General features: G+C 50.3%; 1 protein-coding gene across 1 annotated transcript in view; it reads left to right on the forward strand.

Annotated features, from left to right (window-relative positions):
- Positions 1–16,813, forward strand: part of LOC139049268 (sodium/iodide cotransporter-like) — a 56,805-nt gene that overhangs the window by 27,781 nt on the left and 12,211 nt on the right. The window contains exon 4 of the mRNA XM_070524639.1: positions 3,415–3,482. Coding sequence (XP_070380740.1) covers positions 3,415–3,482 — 68 coding nt within the window. The remainder of the gene's footprint in view (positions 1–3,414; positions 3,483–16,813) is intronic.

Raw genomic sequence — 16,813 nt, forward strand, 5'->3', positions numbered from 1 at the left:
GTATAATGACGACCATATCACAAAAATGATACTCGCTATTTCATTTATGACCATCGGATAAGGAACACAACATGAGAACTACAGAGGACAATGAGATGGCGAAAACTGCATGACGACAATGGCTTGACGTCGGCGGTATGGCGATAACCGGATGAAGAAGCGAGAATGGCAACGAAAGCACGACCAAGACGGCATGTCGATGGCACTTGCACAGCGTATGCATAGTAGCGTCTGTGTGACGATGACACAATGTCGACGATAACATGACAACGCCGGCATGATCACGACTAAATGAGACAGTATGATTGCAACAGAATAACAAATAAGAAATAGCATTGATGGGTCGACGACGGTGGTATGACGACCACAGCATGACGAGAATTGGATGAAGATACTGAAGTAATGGCAATGGTGAAACGACAACGTGACGACGATTGCATTGACGCCAACGCTGGGACAACGACATAAAGCGAGCCGGCCGTCGACGGTATAACGATGATGATGAAACGATTGCGACAGTACTCCGACAGACAGACAGTATGGCGTGATGGCGACGGCATGACGAGCCGGATGACAAAGCTGAAATGACGACGACGCTACGAGTAGGGCAGCATCACGGCCCCAAATACATACGAGTACCTAGTGGCCCAAGCTATTAGAGAGCTTGGACCACTCGGTCGGAGTAGCAAGACTGACGACGGACGCATAAGCAGACTAGAGCCACTAAGCTGGAATCACGACTATTGAACGACCATGACTGTATAACTATGTTAGTGTAACAACGAATTTTCACCAACTGTATGACGACGATGGCGTGACGACCACGGCATGACGAGTGTCGGATGACAAAGCTGGAACGACGGCGATGCAATGACCGCGAAGGCATCACGACCACAAGCGGACCACAGGCCCAGTGGTCCAAGCATTTGAATAACTTGGGGAAGCTAGAATGATGACAATGAAAGGACTATGATGCATCACGACCCCGAGCACGTACCTAGTGACCCAAGCCGGTAGGCTACTTCGGACACTGCGTGGGCATAACAGACTAGATGCATGGGCTCAAAACGGATAAGTGGGCAAATAATGCTATTTATATTATTGTTCGAATAGGAAGTGAATCACAATCTTAATGCATTACATTATGTGGGCACATCAAGCACTTTTCGGGGGTCTGTCTGTCTGTCTGTCTGTCTGTCTGTCTGTCTGTCTGTCTGTCTGTCTGTCTGTCTGTCTGTCTGTCTGTCTGTCTGTCTGTCTGTCTGTCTGTCTGTCTGTCTGTCTGTCTGTCTGTCTGTCTGTCTGTCTGTCTGTCTGTCTGTCTGTCTGTCTGTCTGTCTGTCTGTCTGTCTGTCTGTCTGTCTGTCTGTCTGTCTGTCTGTCTGTCTGTCTGTCTGTCTGTCTGTCTGTCTGTCTGTCTGTCTGTCTGTCTGTCTGTCTGTCTGTCTGTCTGTCTGTCTGTCTGTCTGTCTGTCTGTCTGTCTGTCTGTCTGTCTGTCTGTCTGTCTGTCTGTCTGTCTGTCTGTCTGTCTGTCTGTCTGTCTGTCTGTCTGTCTGTCTGTCTGTCTGTCTGTCTGTCTGTCTGTCTGTCTGTCTGTCTGTCTGTCTGTCTGTCTGTCTGTCTGTCTGTCTGTCTGTCTGTCTGTCTGTCTGTCTGTCTGTCTGTCTGTCTGTCTGTCTGTCTGTCTGTCTGTCTGTCTGTCTGTCTGTCTGTCTGTCTGTCTGTCTGTCTGTCTGTCTGTCTGTCTGTCTGTCTGTCTGTCTGTCTGTCTGTCTGTCTGTCTGTCTGTCTGTCTGTCTGTCTGTCTGTCTGTCTGTCTGTCTGTCTGTCTGTCTGTCTGTCTGTCTGTCTGTCTGTCTGTCTGTCTGTCTGTCTGTCTGTCTGTCTGTCTGTCTGTCTGTCTGTCTGTCTGTCTGTCTGTCTGTCTGTCTGTCTGTCTGTCTGTCTGTCTGTCTGTCTGTCTGTCTGTCTGTCTGTCTGTCTGTCTGTCTGTCTGTCTGTCTGTCTGTCTGTCTGTCTGTCTGTCTGTCTGTCTGTCTGTCTGTCTGTCTGTCTGTCTGTCTGTCTGTCTGTCTGTCTGTCTGTCTGTCTGTCTGTCTGTCTGTCTGGTTGAGTGAAGAAACTTTGTTGCAGGTGTTGCGAGGACGCGAACTCGTCGCACACCCGGCTGGTCCTACGTCGGGACCGGCAGGTCTAGCCCACCGGCCCGGTCGAGGGCACGCCGCACAGCCAGAATTGGCTTTTCTAGAGCGGGGCTAAGCAGAAGCGTGTCCCACTTCTCCTTGATTAACTTGGGGCTATGTCGACCCGCACTCCCAGAGCATGTGCGTGATCCAATCGGTGCAGCACATCCGGCTGCTGGACTGAGGTAACAGGGTTTGATACCAACCATCGGACGCACTTGCCTCGCTGAGTATGTCGCGATGTATGCAAACTGCCGCTCTTCGGTGAACCTCTTTCACCCCGACCAGTGTCACTGTAGATGGTAGACTGGGTACGTACAGCTGTTCGAAGAGACTCTTAGACGCTTACTTGGAGCACTGGGCATGCACCACGCGGTCATTGCTGTCCTTCAATGTATCTCTCACGCCAGCTTGCGTCGCTGGGCATGTGACATTAGGTGTGTGCTTCTCCTGATTGAATGTCTGTGACGCGAATTTGGGTAACTAGGTATGTGCCGCTGGAAATGTGCCGGTCTACAATGACGTAAAAGATCCGTTAAATTTCTCCGATGCTGAGCGGAATGGAACCCACGTCTCAAGGGTTCCCGAAGGATTCCACCGAGTATGTGCCGGTTTTAGAATGAATGCCTTTCATGCCAACGTTTCAATGAGCTGCGCCTTGAATGCACTGGGTATGTGCCCCTCTTCATCGAACGTTTCACCAAGATATGTCACTGTGTTTGGGCCACTGAATGGGCGACAAGCGAGGGAACAGATTTCAGCGTTCGCAGGCACCGGAACGCAACGCTTGTCCTCTCACAGGCCCTGCGCGGACTTCTCATCAGCGCCATTAGATGGCGCAGCGTGTCCAGAAAGAAGCGCGAGAGAAGAAACCGGTTGTCGCATGACGTGTTTGTTTGCGTTCGAACGCACCGGCGCGCTGTGCATGTCGGAGGTCACGCACAGGCTTCGCGGCGGCGTCGCTTGATAGCACCGAGTGTTTTAAGGGAAGCGAGAAAGAGTAGTCCCGCTGCTGTGCATGCCTTATGCATAATTGGTTTCCACGAGAGCATTACATTTAGTCGCTATATTGAGTCTACCCTAACGCATTACTGTCCAGTCATCGCGAGATGCGTTCTGCTCCAAGTTTTTTTCTTTTGCGATGGTGACTTTGTAAGTACCAGACTGTGTGGTCGTCCCACTGCACAACTGTCGCTGCTCTTACTGAATTGCATTCCAACTATTTTTCAGTGTTCCATGCACCTGTCCTCTGGTGCAACATCGCAATCGGATTATCAGGAACTGTTTATACAGCACTGGTAAGACCTCCGTGGGCTGGTTCTACCAGAATAGATTTATAGCTCTGCTGAATAACAGTTACATAGCAGTAGTGCGTTTCCTTCTTTAGCGTATTAGATGCTAGCAAACAGAAGAGTTAGCTGTATCAGCGGAAACATAAATTTTGGGCTTCCTAACTGGGCTGACGTGTTTAGCACGTAAATATTTATGCGCCAATAAATGAGACTCCTATTTAAACGCATACTTCTGGCGCACAAACGAAGTAATCATATTGCTTATTTGATGGAAAGCAGTTAGATAAAAAATGAACGGAGACGGCAAAATGCTTGCCGGTATGCTTTTTTGTGAAGAGTTCTGTGCCTTATTCCTTTACTGTGCATGTCCCTGTCTTCCGATCTATTCGGAAACTGAGTACCGATAAAAAAGAAGAGGACCAACATAGAACAACATAAGGCGATAACCTTGAACTGCTTATTTCGAGAAACGTACCCATTTTTCATACGAATCTAATTGAAATGTTAACAATTTTGATTTGGATGTTTGTTTATTATAATCGAAAGGGGAAGCCAAGGCAAGAGGAGCTAGGCCTGACTGGGCCTTGGCTCCCTCTTACTGATAGCAGTACACACATCCTGTGCATATATAACAAAATACGCGTCTATACCAAATGCACATCTTGATATAAAATTAAATACACTAGTTCTGTGCATAGAAAACAACTATGACAAGGCGTCGATACATTCACTGAATATACATAGAAAATATCACACAAAAAACTCGTCCTACAGCATCTTCAATACTACAGTACTATATGAAGGTATGATATTATGTCAAAGATGGCGTGCGTACATTGCCATTCCACAAAACCAGTTTTGTTGCAAACAGTTATAGAAAGAGCAATGCTCACTGTCTGCTAAATGATGAATGTTTACTGCTTCAATAGGTTATGTCTAAACCATGGTGACTGGGACGCATTGCAGGCTCCGCAATCGCTTTCAGAGAATGCAGCTGGCAAGAGCATAATTTTCAATATCTGTTTTAGTTCGAAAACGTGAAATGCCCCATTACGCGAATACACGGCGTCGTAGTCGATAGTGATCATCACCGAATGATAGTATCGAAAATGACGTACGTCGAAAACAGCAAAAAAAAAGAAATGCTCATATTGACGCAAATTTTCGCAGGGAGGTTCCTGTAAATGAAGAATGGCTTTGAAAAGAAAAGTTGGTGAATTGGGTTGTGGGTAGGAATCGAACCAGGGCCTCCGGGACGCGAGACGAGCTCGCTTCACCAACGCCACTGCGGCTTTTTTTCTTTCTTTATTGCATGGAATTTTCGGTAGTGTCAAACCAATGCAGTTACAATACATATGAACATACATACGAAACAAATTCACACATAGTATGCAGTCCAATGACAGTTCAAAATTCTGGCAAACAAACACAAGCGTCCAGACGCGAAATCCATTCAGGAACGGGATCATAGCGCCACATGGTGTGGCGCAGCAAGAGACTGAAGAAGAGGAGAACGAGGTTCGTCTCGGCATCGTGCGTCGCCGCTTGCGTTTTTGTAAAGCGCAACCGCCTGTATCTGATTCAGTTTGTATACCCCAGCAGGGTATACGCGACAGTTTGGTGGAGCTTGCTGGGTACGCTAAACTTATGCAGGAGACCCCACTGGGCAGCAAGAACCTCGCCCCACAGTTGGAGTTGACTCCAGTTCACCGCACAAGCCGGCGAATCCGAGGCCTCGCCCCAGAGTTTGGAAACCTGCAGGAAAAAGTCGTGACTGCGACCACTGCGACTTCTACGGAACGGGTGACACCAACTTACCTAACGCTGCTGAACCCTCAAGTCCCGACGGCTTTTCATGGCGACACATTTGAAGACGTGGAAGACTGGCTGGCAGAGTTCGAGCGCGTGGCTGCGTTTAACGAGTGCGATAACAACGCCAAACTCAGGAACGTCTACTTCAGCCTCCAGGATGGTGCTCGCACGTGCTTTATGAACCGCGAAAGTGCCCTGTCATCCTGGCCTGAGTTCCAGGGCAAGCTACTGGAGACTTACTCGAGCCCCGATCGCCGAGCAAAAGCGGAACGGGCCCTTCAGTCACGCGTCCAAAAGCCCAACGGGAGCGTCACGATGTGCGTGGAGGACATGACGCGTCTCTTTCCGCGTGGCGATCCGAGCATGTCGGAAGAGAAGAAGGTGCGTCATCTGATGAGAGGCGTAAAGGAGCAGCTCTTTGGCGATCTTGTTCGGAATACGCCCAAGACTGTTGCGGAGTTCCTCACCGAAGCCACCGCGATGGAGAAGACCCTTCAGCAATGGTCGAACTTGTACAACCGAAAAGTAAATGCCGCCTGCACTCCGGATACGTCGGTAGGCTTAGGGTGGGACATCGCCTTGCTTTGCGAGCTGATTCGCTCAGTGGTTCGCGACGAGCTGCAGAGGCACCCCGGTACCGCGCCACCTCCAGTCAGCTCCCTCGTCAGCGTCGTACGCAACGAAGTACAGCAGGCACTGCAGGCATCTATTTCCAGCAGTGAAGCACCACCTCTGCCAAGCGAATCCCGGCGCAAGACGTACGCAGAAACATTACTGAGCCCCGTCCAAGCTTTCGCACCTACTTATGCGGTGGCGCCAGTCGCGTTGCAATCGGCGCAAGCCGCTCCGACAGCCCCGCTACCGTATTTCGACGATCGTCAAACACCCGCGAGGAAATCAGAGGTTTGGGGCGCGATCGGAGATATTTTGTTCGATACGCGTTCTGTTCAGTTGCTGCAACGTCACAAAGTTGCAGTATGCAAAATTTGTGACAGCGGGGCGGAGAGAGCAGCTAATCAGGAAGCGGTCACCTCCCCGGAAGTTTACCTCCGTCGTTTGTCGTCTGCTTGCAAACAGTATACTACAAAGCCAAATGTTTCTCGTCTTCCAATTGAATGAAATCTTTGTCTAAAAAAACGTATTTTTTCTTCTCAAGCCCAAACACGTTTTCAAATAGCAGTACGTGTGACTACTACAATTTATAACTATTAGGTTCTTTGCGTCGTCCCTAGGTGGTGTCGCGCACAGCGAGAAGGAAAAAGAAAAAAACGATGAGAAGAGTGGCGCACTTTTCAAGAGGCAGCCACAACATCCCAGTGGCTCGCTGGCACCGATGATGTTGTCGATTTCTCTGTACAACCAACGAATTATTTGTTTCGAGAAACAAAAACGACGCCAGAATTCACTTTCTGCCATTTCTTCGAACGCGTTTCGCACCGCCACCCACTCTCCTCCTTCCTCTAGAAACGCCAGCGAAACAACCGAAGTTTCCAACGCAAGCGCCATTTTCTAGAATTAAACTATGGATCGGATTCAAACGTGCCATTCGTGCCATTCCGCAGCCGAAAAGGCCGCCTGTTGGATCCAATCCAATCCACCAGACGCGCCATGCGAAGCCGTATGATCGCTCCAAACTTCTCAACTCCCGTCGCGTTCGGACGAAATGCTCGGTAGGCGGATGATTGACAGGAGCGTGTCGTCATTTTGACGTCGCCAAAAACGGGGCGGCGCCCCGCCGCAGGCGACGTCGGCGCGGAGTAGGCCAATCGCGCGCGCCGGTAACCGAACGAACGCGCCAAACAACCATCTCCGATCGCACCCTTGGTGAGCACCCGATCGACGACCGCTGTGCTACCACTGCGGCGAAGCTGGTCATGTGTATCGGGAGTGCCCCTACCAACGACTCGGACTGCGGGGCTTTTCTATCGATTCACCTCGACCTAGGTTCGGCCAAAAACCACCCGACATCGCAGATTCTTTGAACAGCAGCGCAGACCGGGCCCATCGCAGCGGCAGTCACGCTGACCCTCACCGCGGCGATATTTCTCTGCTCGCGATTGCACCTCGAGGACGACGCAAGGGCGATCACCAAGTCTACGCTGGGAAAACTGACGTCAACGGCCCCGACTCGGAAGGTCGCTGACGTCAGCCACCACACTACGGACTTGAGTAGTCTCTTCTCGGAAGATAGACCTTGTCGAGCGAGGTGAGGAGCGAACGGTGATAGAGACCCACGTGGTGCGGAGGGATCAACTTGAACAGCCTGGTCAGCAATTTTTGGAGTTTGGTTTGTAGTCTGCTTGTAGGATCATAAGCCAGAGGAGCGTACGTATGAAAGTCTTCGAAACCATCATACGTTCGATGATAATGGTAGTCTTCGAGACCAGCGTACGTATGATGGTCTTCGTGTTGCTCTGCACGAACGGATCAGCCCCTGCAATCTACGGCCTGCCGAAAGTCCACAAACCTGACGTCCCACTTCGTCCTATCGTCGACTTCACCAGATCACCGCTATACCGACTATCGGGCTACCTTCACCAATTGTTGAGCCCTCTTGTCAGTAAGACCTCAACGCACGTAGAAAACTCATCCGCATTTGTAGCAAAGATAAAGGACATCACGTTGAGTGAAGATGACGCCTTGGTCTCGTTCGACGTCACATCGCTTTTCACTAGTGTCCCAGTGGATTTGGCAGTAGCCACGTGCAAAGAAGCCCTACAAAAAAACAGTGGTCTCCCTGGTCGCAGGCCCTTCGACGTCCCCGAACTTAGCGAGCTGCTGCAGTTCTGTCTAAGCAACACCTATTTTTCTTATGGTGGCTGCCTTTATCATCAAACGCATGGCACGGCGATGGGAGCGTCAATATCGGTCACCACGGCCAGTCTAGTAATGGAAGCCTTGGAAGGGAAAGTGCTGGCCACATTCAACCCGGCACCTAACGTTTTTTACCGCTACGTGTATGACTGTTTCTGTATTTTGAAGACAAGACATCCAACGCTTCCTGGACTGCATGAACGCCCAAAATGCACGCATACAATTCAGTGTGGAACACGAGAGGGACAACTCGTTGCCTTTCTATGATGTACTGGTTCGTTTGGATGAGGGCGCTCTCGCCTTCTCGGGGTACAGGAAGCCTACACACACAGGTCGCTACCTCAAGTTTAATTCTTGTCATCCTGTCGGCCACAAGACATCCGTAGTGTCGTCCCTGATAACTCACGCCGTACGCGTCTGCTCAGGCGAAGATGCACTGAAAAAGGAATTACGGACGATCCACCGTGAACTAACCCGCAGCGGCTAGCCTAGTCGTTTCATGTGCAGGACCGCGAAGCGGATATTAGAGCCAAGCTCAGAGAACAACACGACAGTCTGTGCACGTACAACCATCCCTTACGTTCAAGGAATGAGCGAGGCACTGTCGCGCGTATTTTCAAAATACAATTTTCGCATTGCCCACATCCCGACCAGCCAGCTCCGGAACCAGCTTATGAATGTGAAAAACAGACTACCTATGGAATAATTCCCAGGTGTTGTGTATAAGATACCATACGCTGATTGCCACAGAGTATATATTGGTGAAACAGGGAAGTTCTCCAGACGCCTCAAGGAACATAAACGTCACGTAAGAAATAATAGTCACACGACGAACGTCATTGCCGAGCATGCGTAGGAACATAATCACACGATTGACTGGGACAATGCCACTGTTGTTGCCAAAGAAAAGAACGTGTCATCCCGACGGCTGCTAGAATCTCTAATCATTCAATCGACGCCAGCTACGATGAAGCGGACATCAGGGACTATGCCTGCCGTTTACGCACGTTCATTACGTCAGGTGCTGGCTATATAAGTGACGACGACTTCCTGTCCAACTCAGTGAACAAGGAACCCGTACGCGGTTCCGAAACGTCAGATTATTTATCGGGCTTGGTCAGTGACCGTAATTCCCTTCACGTATAGTAACTGCTGCTGACGCCTTATATTCCAAAGTCCAGGTACGTTGAGTGTCGCTACACATAAGGGGAGGGTGAAGGCGGTGGCCATATTGCTCACCTAAAGCTTTTGTGTTTCATCGCCCTTGGCCACAGCTAAATCTGTGGTCTTGCTCCCTTTGGACATCTTTGTGGTAATAAAACCGGCGTGACTACGGTACGGTAATAAAACCGTAATAAAACTACGGTAATAAAACCGGCGTGACACATTATCACCAGGAGAGGGAGCTCGCTGAGCACTAGGAGACACTGTTTCGGGCCCCTGTAGTGCACTTTCAGTTGGTTCGTCGTTGCATGGTGCCGGACGCTTCCTTGCCTCACTTAAATCCATCGGCTCTTCCTCTTCTTCCTTATCATGCGGGGGCTTTTCTTTAAGGCTTGCTAGGCCAGGTGGGCAAACAGTCATCGCCGCCTGTAGCTTCGCTAGTATTACTTGCGCTGTTGTGACTGCTTGGCATTGGCTTCAAGGACTCCTGGTCTTCATCTGTAATGCCATCTGTAGTCTCTACCGGTGGCATCTACTACCTCTGTAGAATCTATGCGATGGCCCAGTTGTGGCTCGGCTGCGCTATATTGCCCAGAACGAAGCTTATTGGCGTAGGTGGACACGTAGGCGTCCGCTGAGTGACCAAATCGGTGGCACTGTAAGCATCTCGGTGTTCTGCATTGCCGCCGAACGTGTCCCACACGCTTGCAACGAAGGCACAGCGGAGGCCTACCGGGGATAAGTACGAGGCACTGGTGTTCATAAATGGACATAATGTGCGGTATTGAGCTTATGGTGATAGTGTCCTTGAGCACCAAGGAAACCTCCCGGTTTGTCGTCACCTACTGTTCCGTACCAGTGCATCTCCATACTTCTCTCTCCACCGACTTCACCTGACCATAGGCCTGGAACGCCTCTTCAACCCGACGTGATTCAAGGTGAGGTAGAAGCAATAGTAATTCAAGCTTGATGTTTTTAGTCTCCGGATCTATTACCATGCACCTTAGCCCTTTGACACGGAGCTCACTACAGGCGACGAGAGTCTGTTTTGCCGCACTACTAGCGCAAGTAACTATCCATACATGGCTCATTTGATACTGTCCGACACCTACTATATCTGAAGTATTCTCATCCTCAAGCAGATCATCTCGGAAGTCAGGAGCACGGTATGGTCTGCCACTCAAGTGCGCATGAAGGAAAATAGAATTCAAAACATCGTTACCGGTTGGCAGACGTGGGAGGACAACTTTGTAACTTGCATCTTCGGTCAAAAACGGGTTCGAGGATCCTCGGCCTGGGGCCAATACGCTGTTTCCAGCAGAGAGCATTTTCGAGCACAGCCGTTCCACGTGGCTTCTACTCCCACCCCACAGCAGCTTTTCAATTTTTTTTTTACTTTCAGTTTGGTTACAAGCCTCAGAAGAGTTTGTGATCATAGATCACACTCGTTTTATATGGGTTAAAGTATCAAGCAAGACGAATGACTGTGATGAAGCATTGGTGTCAACGCCAAAGCAGTTACGCGGTTCCCGATGCGTACAGGTGTGCCCAGTACCTGCGTTATTGTACCCATCAGGTGGCAGACGTCTGCCTGACTAAAGGTCAGGCATATGTCTGTGCGTAATGGTCAGGTGCGTCACTGGACACGTCGCGCCCTCTCACGTCCCGTCATGCGTGTATAAAATGAGTGCATAAAATGAAAAATTTGCAGTGGCTTAGCTCGGCTATGCCAGGATATACGTAGCGAAAGCTAAGGCATAGCATGGTTAGCCTTGGTTAATCTTGATTGCGAGTCCAGGTTTTTCTGGTTGTCTAGCTATGTTGCGGGGTTTAGCCAGTCGTTCGGCGTGCTGTTCGTCTGTTTCCTCGGCGATTTGTTGCCTCTTCATCTCGTTCCGATGTCGATTCCAGGCCTCCTCCTGCTTATCAGGATTGTCGCCGTCCATACTGCCGCCTCAACTGTGGTTGCGGCGCACGCGAGCTCTCCTTTTCAATCCTCCGACAAGTTATCAGGCATGCGACGCAGCTCGCGAGGCAAGCGGAGGCGAGCGCAATGCCGAGGAACGCGCTGTGACGAGAACGCGGTGTGACGTCATGTGCCTCCTCGGAGCACGGCCACGGCATAATCCCAAGTTCGCGGCAAGTGAAGCTTTCGCTTTAAACAGCATTAATGACCAATTGAACGGCGCAGAGCGGTCCTTCTGGTTATGCACTCCGCGCGGGCGAGCGAGCGCGTTGAGACGCTTGGTGCATTTTGATTTGGCCTTACCAAGGCATAGTTAGAAGACAGGCTAGAGCTTGCGCGGACAAGGAATGCGCGGAAAAAGACATATCACCAATGGGAATAAATGCTTCCGCATACCCACACGTAAGCAGGCTTAAGGGCTTCTGCCAATTTTTTGTTTTCTTGCGAAAGCAATTATATGGACACAGCAAGCGCATTTTTGCCGTCAGCGTGGCGTTCCATACGAAGTCCCAAGGCGATGACACCGTCGCTGCGCGTCGTTTGATGTACGTGCGAGTGAAAGGACGTGAAGGAAACCTACGATCGCGGCTGAACCTGGCGCACGCGAAGGAGAAAGCGGAGAGCAAACGCGCTGTCTTCCGTCGCGCGAGAGAGAGAGAGATAGCACTTTATTTACACCCGTCAGAGAGTATGGGTGATCGGGTGAGACGCAGCTCTCCCTATCACCGTCTACCTCCCCCCTAGACGTCGGCCGGAATCAGTTGGCTTCCGGCGGCGGCCTGGGCTTGACGGATGGCCTGTTTTTGGGCTTGCTCTTCCTGGCTATGGAGGGAGGATTCCCATGACTCTCTGTTTCCATGTAGGCCGTTTAGTGCTGGGCAAGCCCAAAGCATGTGATTTAGCGTTGCTGTGCCTTCACAGTTTTTACATTTTGGAGAGTGCATCTCGGGATGCCATTTGTGCAGAATATACGGGTTTGGGAAGGTACCTGTCTGCAGTTTTCGCCATATTACCTCTTCCTGCTTTGTGAGAGATCTATGGGGGGGAGGCAGAGTTCTCCTCCCCATTCTGTAGTGTTCTAGAATTTCTCTGTATGTGGTTAACTCTCGCTTTTTGGACAGGAAGTAATCTGCCTGCGCTGGGGCCCGGTGTGTGAGTCCTCGGGCGACCTCATTGGCGATCTCGTTCCCTGTGAGTCCACTATGAGCGGGTGCCCATATTATCCTAATTAGGTCGTTAGGTACGTTCTCCTTGCCTGCTTGCAGAATTTTGCCGGCCTCTTTGGAAACCTTACCTTTGTCATAGGCTTTGATTGCAGTTTTAGAATCGGTGATGACTATTCTAGTTGATGGGTGTGTGATTGCCAGGGCAATCGCCGCCATCTCTGCCTCATCTGGTGAAGAGTGTCGTACGCTACAGCTAGAGACTAGCTCGCCTTTGTCGCTCACTACTACTGCAGCATAATGCCCTTCTGGGTATTCTGCCGCATCGGTGTACACTACCCCTTGTTTTTGGAGGAGGGAGCCTTGGAGTCTTTGGACCCTGCTTCTCCTGCGTTCCTTGTTGTGTATGGGGTGCATGTTTCTTGGGATAGGGGTTATTCTTAACTTGTTAGCAATTTCTTTGGGGATGACGGTTATCCTATCACGTGATTCTGGGTTTTGATAGCCCAGGTTTCTGAGGATGGATCGGCCCGTTTTGCTGCCAGTTAGTCTGATATATTGTGCCGTGAGTTTCGCCTCGCACATTTCCTCTAGGGTGTTCGACACTCCTAGGTTCAGAATCATCTCGGTTGATGTGCATGCTGGTAAACCTAGTGCTGTTTTGACACCTTTCCTGATGAGAATGTCTACCTTGTCTCTCTCTGCTTTAGTTGTTTTTAAGTACGGGATAGCGTAGGTGATTCTGCTAATGATGAAAGAATGAACGAGCCTAAGTAGGTTTGCCTCTTTCATCCCCGCGTTTTTGTTTGCTATCCTCCTGAGAAGCCTGCATGTTTGGTTGGTCGTGGCTTCTAGTCGGTTAATTGTTTCGGTGTTTCTCCCATTTTGTTGTATCCACATACCCAGTATCCTGATCTTGTCCACCCTTGGTACCGGGGTGTTGTTGACCAGGAGCTGGATATTGACCTGCTGCTTGCCCATGATGAGCATCTCCGATTTTTCCGGCGAGCATTTTAGCCCTATGGGTCTCAGATAGCATTCCGTTTCCCATATTGCCCTTTGTAGGGTGCCTTCTATTTGGCCATCGCTCCCCCCTCTGTCGACCCAAAGGGTGAGGTCGTCAGCATAGAGTGTGTGGCAGAGGCCTTCTATCTTTCTGAGTCGTTCTGGCAGCCCGATCATTGCAATGTTGAACAGGGTAGGGGAGAGCACTGATCCCTGCGGTGTTCCCTTGTTGCCTAGCTTAATGTTTTTTCTTATTGTGCCCCCGATTTCTATGTTCACCGTTCGGTCCGTGAGGAAGCTTTTGATATAGTTGTATAGCTTGCTTCCAACATTTAGGTGACTGAGGTGTGACAGGATCGCTCTGTGTTTGACGTTGTCAAATGCTTTGCTGACGTCCAGTCCGACTATGACTCTCGAGTCGCTAGTCTTCCGTTCCAATACTTGTTCTTTGAGTTGTAGCATGACGTCATTTGTGGACAGTTGTTGTCTGAAACCAATCATGCTGTCTGGGTAGAGTTCCTTACTTTCCAAGTAATCGTTGAGCCTAGTCTGTATGACGTGTTCCATGAGCTTGGCTACACAGGAGGTTAACGATATTGGCCTAAGGTTCTCAAGTTTGAGTTCCTTTCCTGATTTGGGGATGAGGACTAGATTTGCTGTCTTCCACTCCCCGGGTATCTCCCCCCGTTCCCAACACTTTTGAAAGAATGCTGTCAGTTGCTGGAGGGAGTTGTCATCGAGGTTTCTAAGCATCTTACTGGTGACCCCATCTGGGCCAGCCGCGGTTTTTCCGCTGAGCCTGTTTAAGGCAGCTTGGACCTCTCTTAAGGTGATTGGTTGGTCCAGCTCTTCGTTGTTTTCGCCACTGTAGTCGGGCAATGTTTCGGTGTTTGTTTCTCCTATGTACCTGTCTTTAATCTGGTTTATCATATCCTCCTCCGACCCCTGGAAATTGTGGGTTAGTCGTTGCATTTGTCTCCTGGTCTCAGCTTTGGTGTTGTCTGGGTCTAAGAGGTGTCTCAATAGTTTCCAGGTGGTGACGGAGCTTAATTGACCGTCTAGTCTATCGCAGATGTCGTTCCAGTGTTGTCTATTTAGGGTTTGGGCATGGCTCTCAATTTCCTTGTTGAGAGCTGCTATTCTTCTTCTCAGGTTACGGTTGCCCCTTTTTTGGGCTAGCTCGGTTTCTGCTTCGTTTTTCATCTGCCACAGCTGTCTCATGTGGCTATCAACCCAGTTTTGTTCCTCACCTAATTCTACTTCCTCCTCAGCCTCTTTGCACGCCCGCTTGATGCCATTGGTCCATTCAACTATGTCGGTGATCGCCCCACAATCCGCTCCATTGGTTCGGAAGGACTGCCAGTTGATAGATTTTAGGGTTTTTCTCTCCCGTTTGATGTTTACTCCGTTTTGGACAACGATCTCTATGATTCTGTGGTCACTGCCTAGGTTCTCTCTCGTGTTGTGCCAAGTAGCCTCAACGTCCGCTCCGACCATGGCCAGGTCGGGGGAGGTGTCGAATGACACGCTGTTCCCCTGCCTTGTCGGTGCGAGTGGATCGTTGAGGAGTGTTAAATTGCATTTTATCATAGCGTCCCATAATTCCCTTCCCTTTATCTGGGAGTGGTGGTATCCCCATGCTTGGTGGGGAGCATTAAAATCCCCTAGTATTACGAGACGCTGCTTACCCTGTGCTAATGCTTGCGCTTTGGCAAAGAGCTCCCTGAAGCCACAGCCTTTCCTTAGTTTAGGAGAGCTGTAGACGTTTATGACTAGCAGGCTGCGTTCTTTCCGCCTCTGCGGAATAATCTCCGTTAACACATAGTCAATCTGCGTGCATCCTACCTCATGCTGTATGACGGTGATATTTCTCTTCACCAGGGTAGCAGTCTGAGTGTTTGGCGACTGGCCTGGGTATGTTTTGTATCCGCTGAGTTTAGCGTTTTTCCCACACTCTTGCAGCGCGATGATGTCGGGACCATCGCATCCCGCAAGGTAGGCTTGGAGAACGTTTCTTTTTTTTATAAAGCCCCTACAGTTCCATTGCCATATTGTGTTTGCCCTAGTGTTGAGTCTGGCCATGATTCAACCGCAGAAGGAGTTGGTTTTGCTGTTCTGCCAGTTGATCGAGTCGAGTTCCCATTGGGATGACTAGTTGGCTGAGCTGGGCTGAGAGTTGGTCTATCCTCTCCGCGTTACGCTGGGTAGCTATGGCCGCCTGCTGTACTACCTCTTTGAGTTGCTGCATGTCTACCTCAAGTTTTTCTGCCCTGCCCTCTGCGATTTCAAGGCCCGAAGCGGTCTTTTTAACTCGCTTTTTCTTTGGTGGTGCAGATACCTCTTGCTCGGATTCGGAGGACTTATCGTCCATGGCATCCTGACGCGCTGCCGGTTTTCTAATGAGTTGAGCCTTGAGCTCAGTGTTCTCCCTTTGCAACTCGATAACGTGATTACGGAGCTCCTGCATCTGAGCTACTGTTTGCTCCTGGTAAAGTTTCCATTGCTCCTGTTGCTGTTTCATCATTTCGTGTTGTTGTTTCATTTGCTCTTTGAGCTCCCTCACTATGTCAGAGTCATGGGAATTCCCCGCTTCCCAGCCTACCTTTTTGATGGTTGTTGTCCCTTGCTTCTTTGGCGGGGTGGGGGTGGCCTGCTGTGGTAGCCTCGGAAAGGATGCTGACCGGCGGCGCTCCTTGCTCGTGGCCCGCGTCTTGCTAGCGTCCCGCCGGCTGCGATGCTCTGGTAGTTTCTTCTCCTCCTCCTCCTGTTGCTGCAGCTTCTCCCATTGTCGTTTCTTAACGATGTATGGTGTTCTGAAGATCCCCTTGCAGGTTCTGGCGCCAGTGGGGTGCGGTTGGCCGCACAGCTTGCAGGTGGGGTTGCAGTCGTGTCCCTCGCTTGGGTTGGGGATGCCGCAGCCTCTGCATTTCTCTTCCTTGCTCTCGCAAACGTCGGAACGGTGTCCCAGGTCTCCGCACTTATAGCATACGTCGTACTTTTTTTTGTACAAATAACAGTTCAGGATGGCACCTAGACATTTGATTTTCCTCGGTACCTCCTTGGTGGCGAATGTGAGCATGATGGTCTTGCTCTGTCCTAGTCGCCTGATCTCCAGCACCTTGGAGTTCTCCTCATCTTCTGCTATCCCCTGCGTGATCTTTTGCAGTGAGGTCTTTAGTCCTATGCCGTGGATGACGCCTCTCGAGAAGTCGTCGGGTACTGCCAGGTGAACGGTTACTTCGTGCACTTTTCCTTCAATCTCCAGGTTTGTGAGGCGTAGGAGCTTGTCTCTTGCCTCCGTGCTGGGGGTGAAGAAGACCAAAATTCCTTGCTTCTCGTTCTTGACGAGCTGGCACGCCTTGTTCCATTCAATCTTCGCAGTTACATGTATGGCTTCGGTCAGGGTTGGTCCA

Source organism: Dermacentor albipictus, chromosome 8, assembly GCF_038994185.2.
Source record: "Dermacentor albipictus isolate Rhodes 1998 colony chromosome 8, USDA_Dalb.pri_finalv2, whole genome shotgun sequence".
Classification (NCBI taxonomy): Eukaryota; Metazoa; Arthropoda; class Arachnida; order Ixodida; family Ixodidae; genus Dermacentor; species Dermacentor albipictus.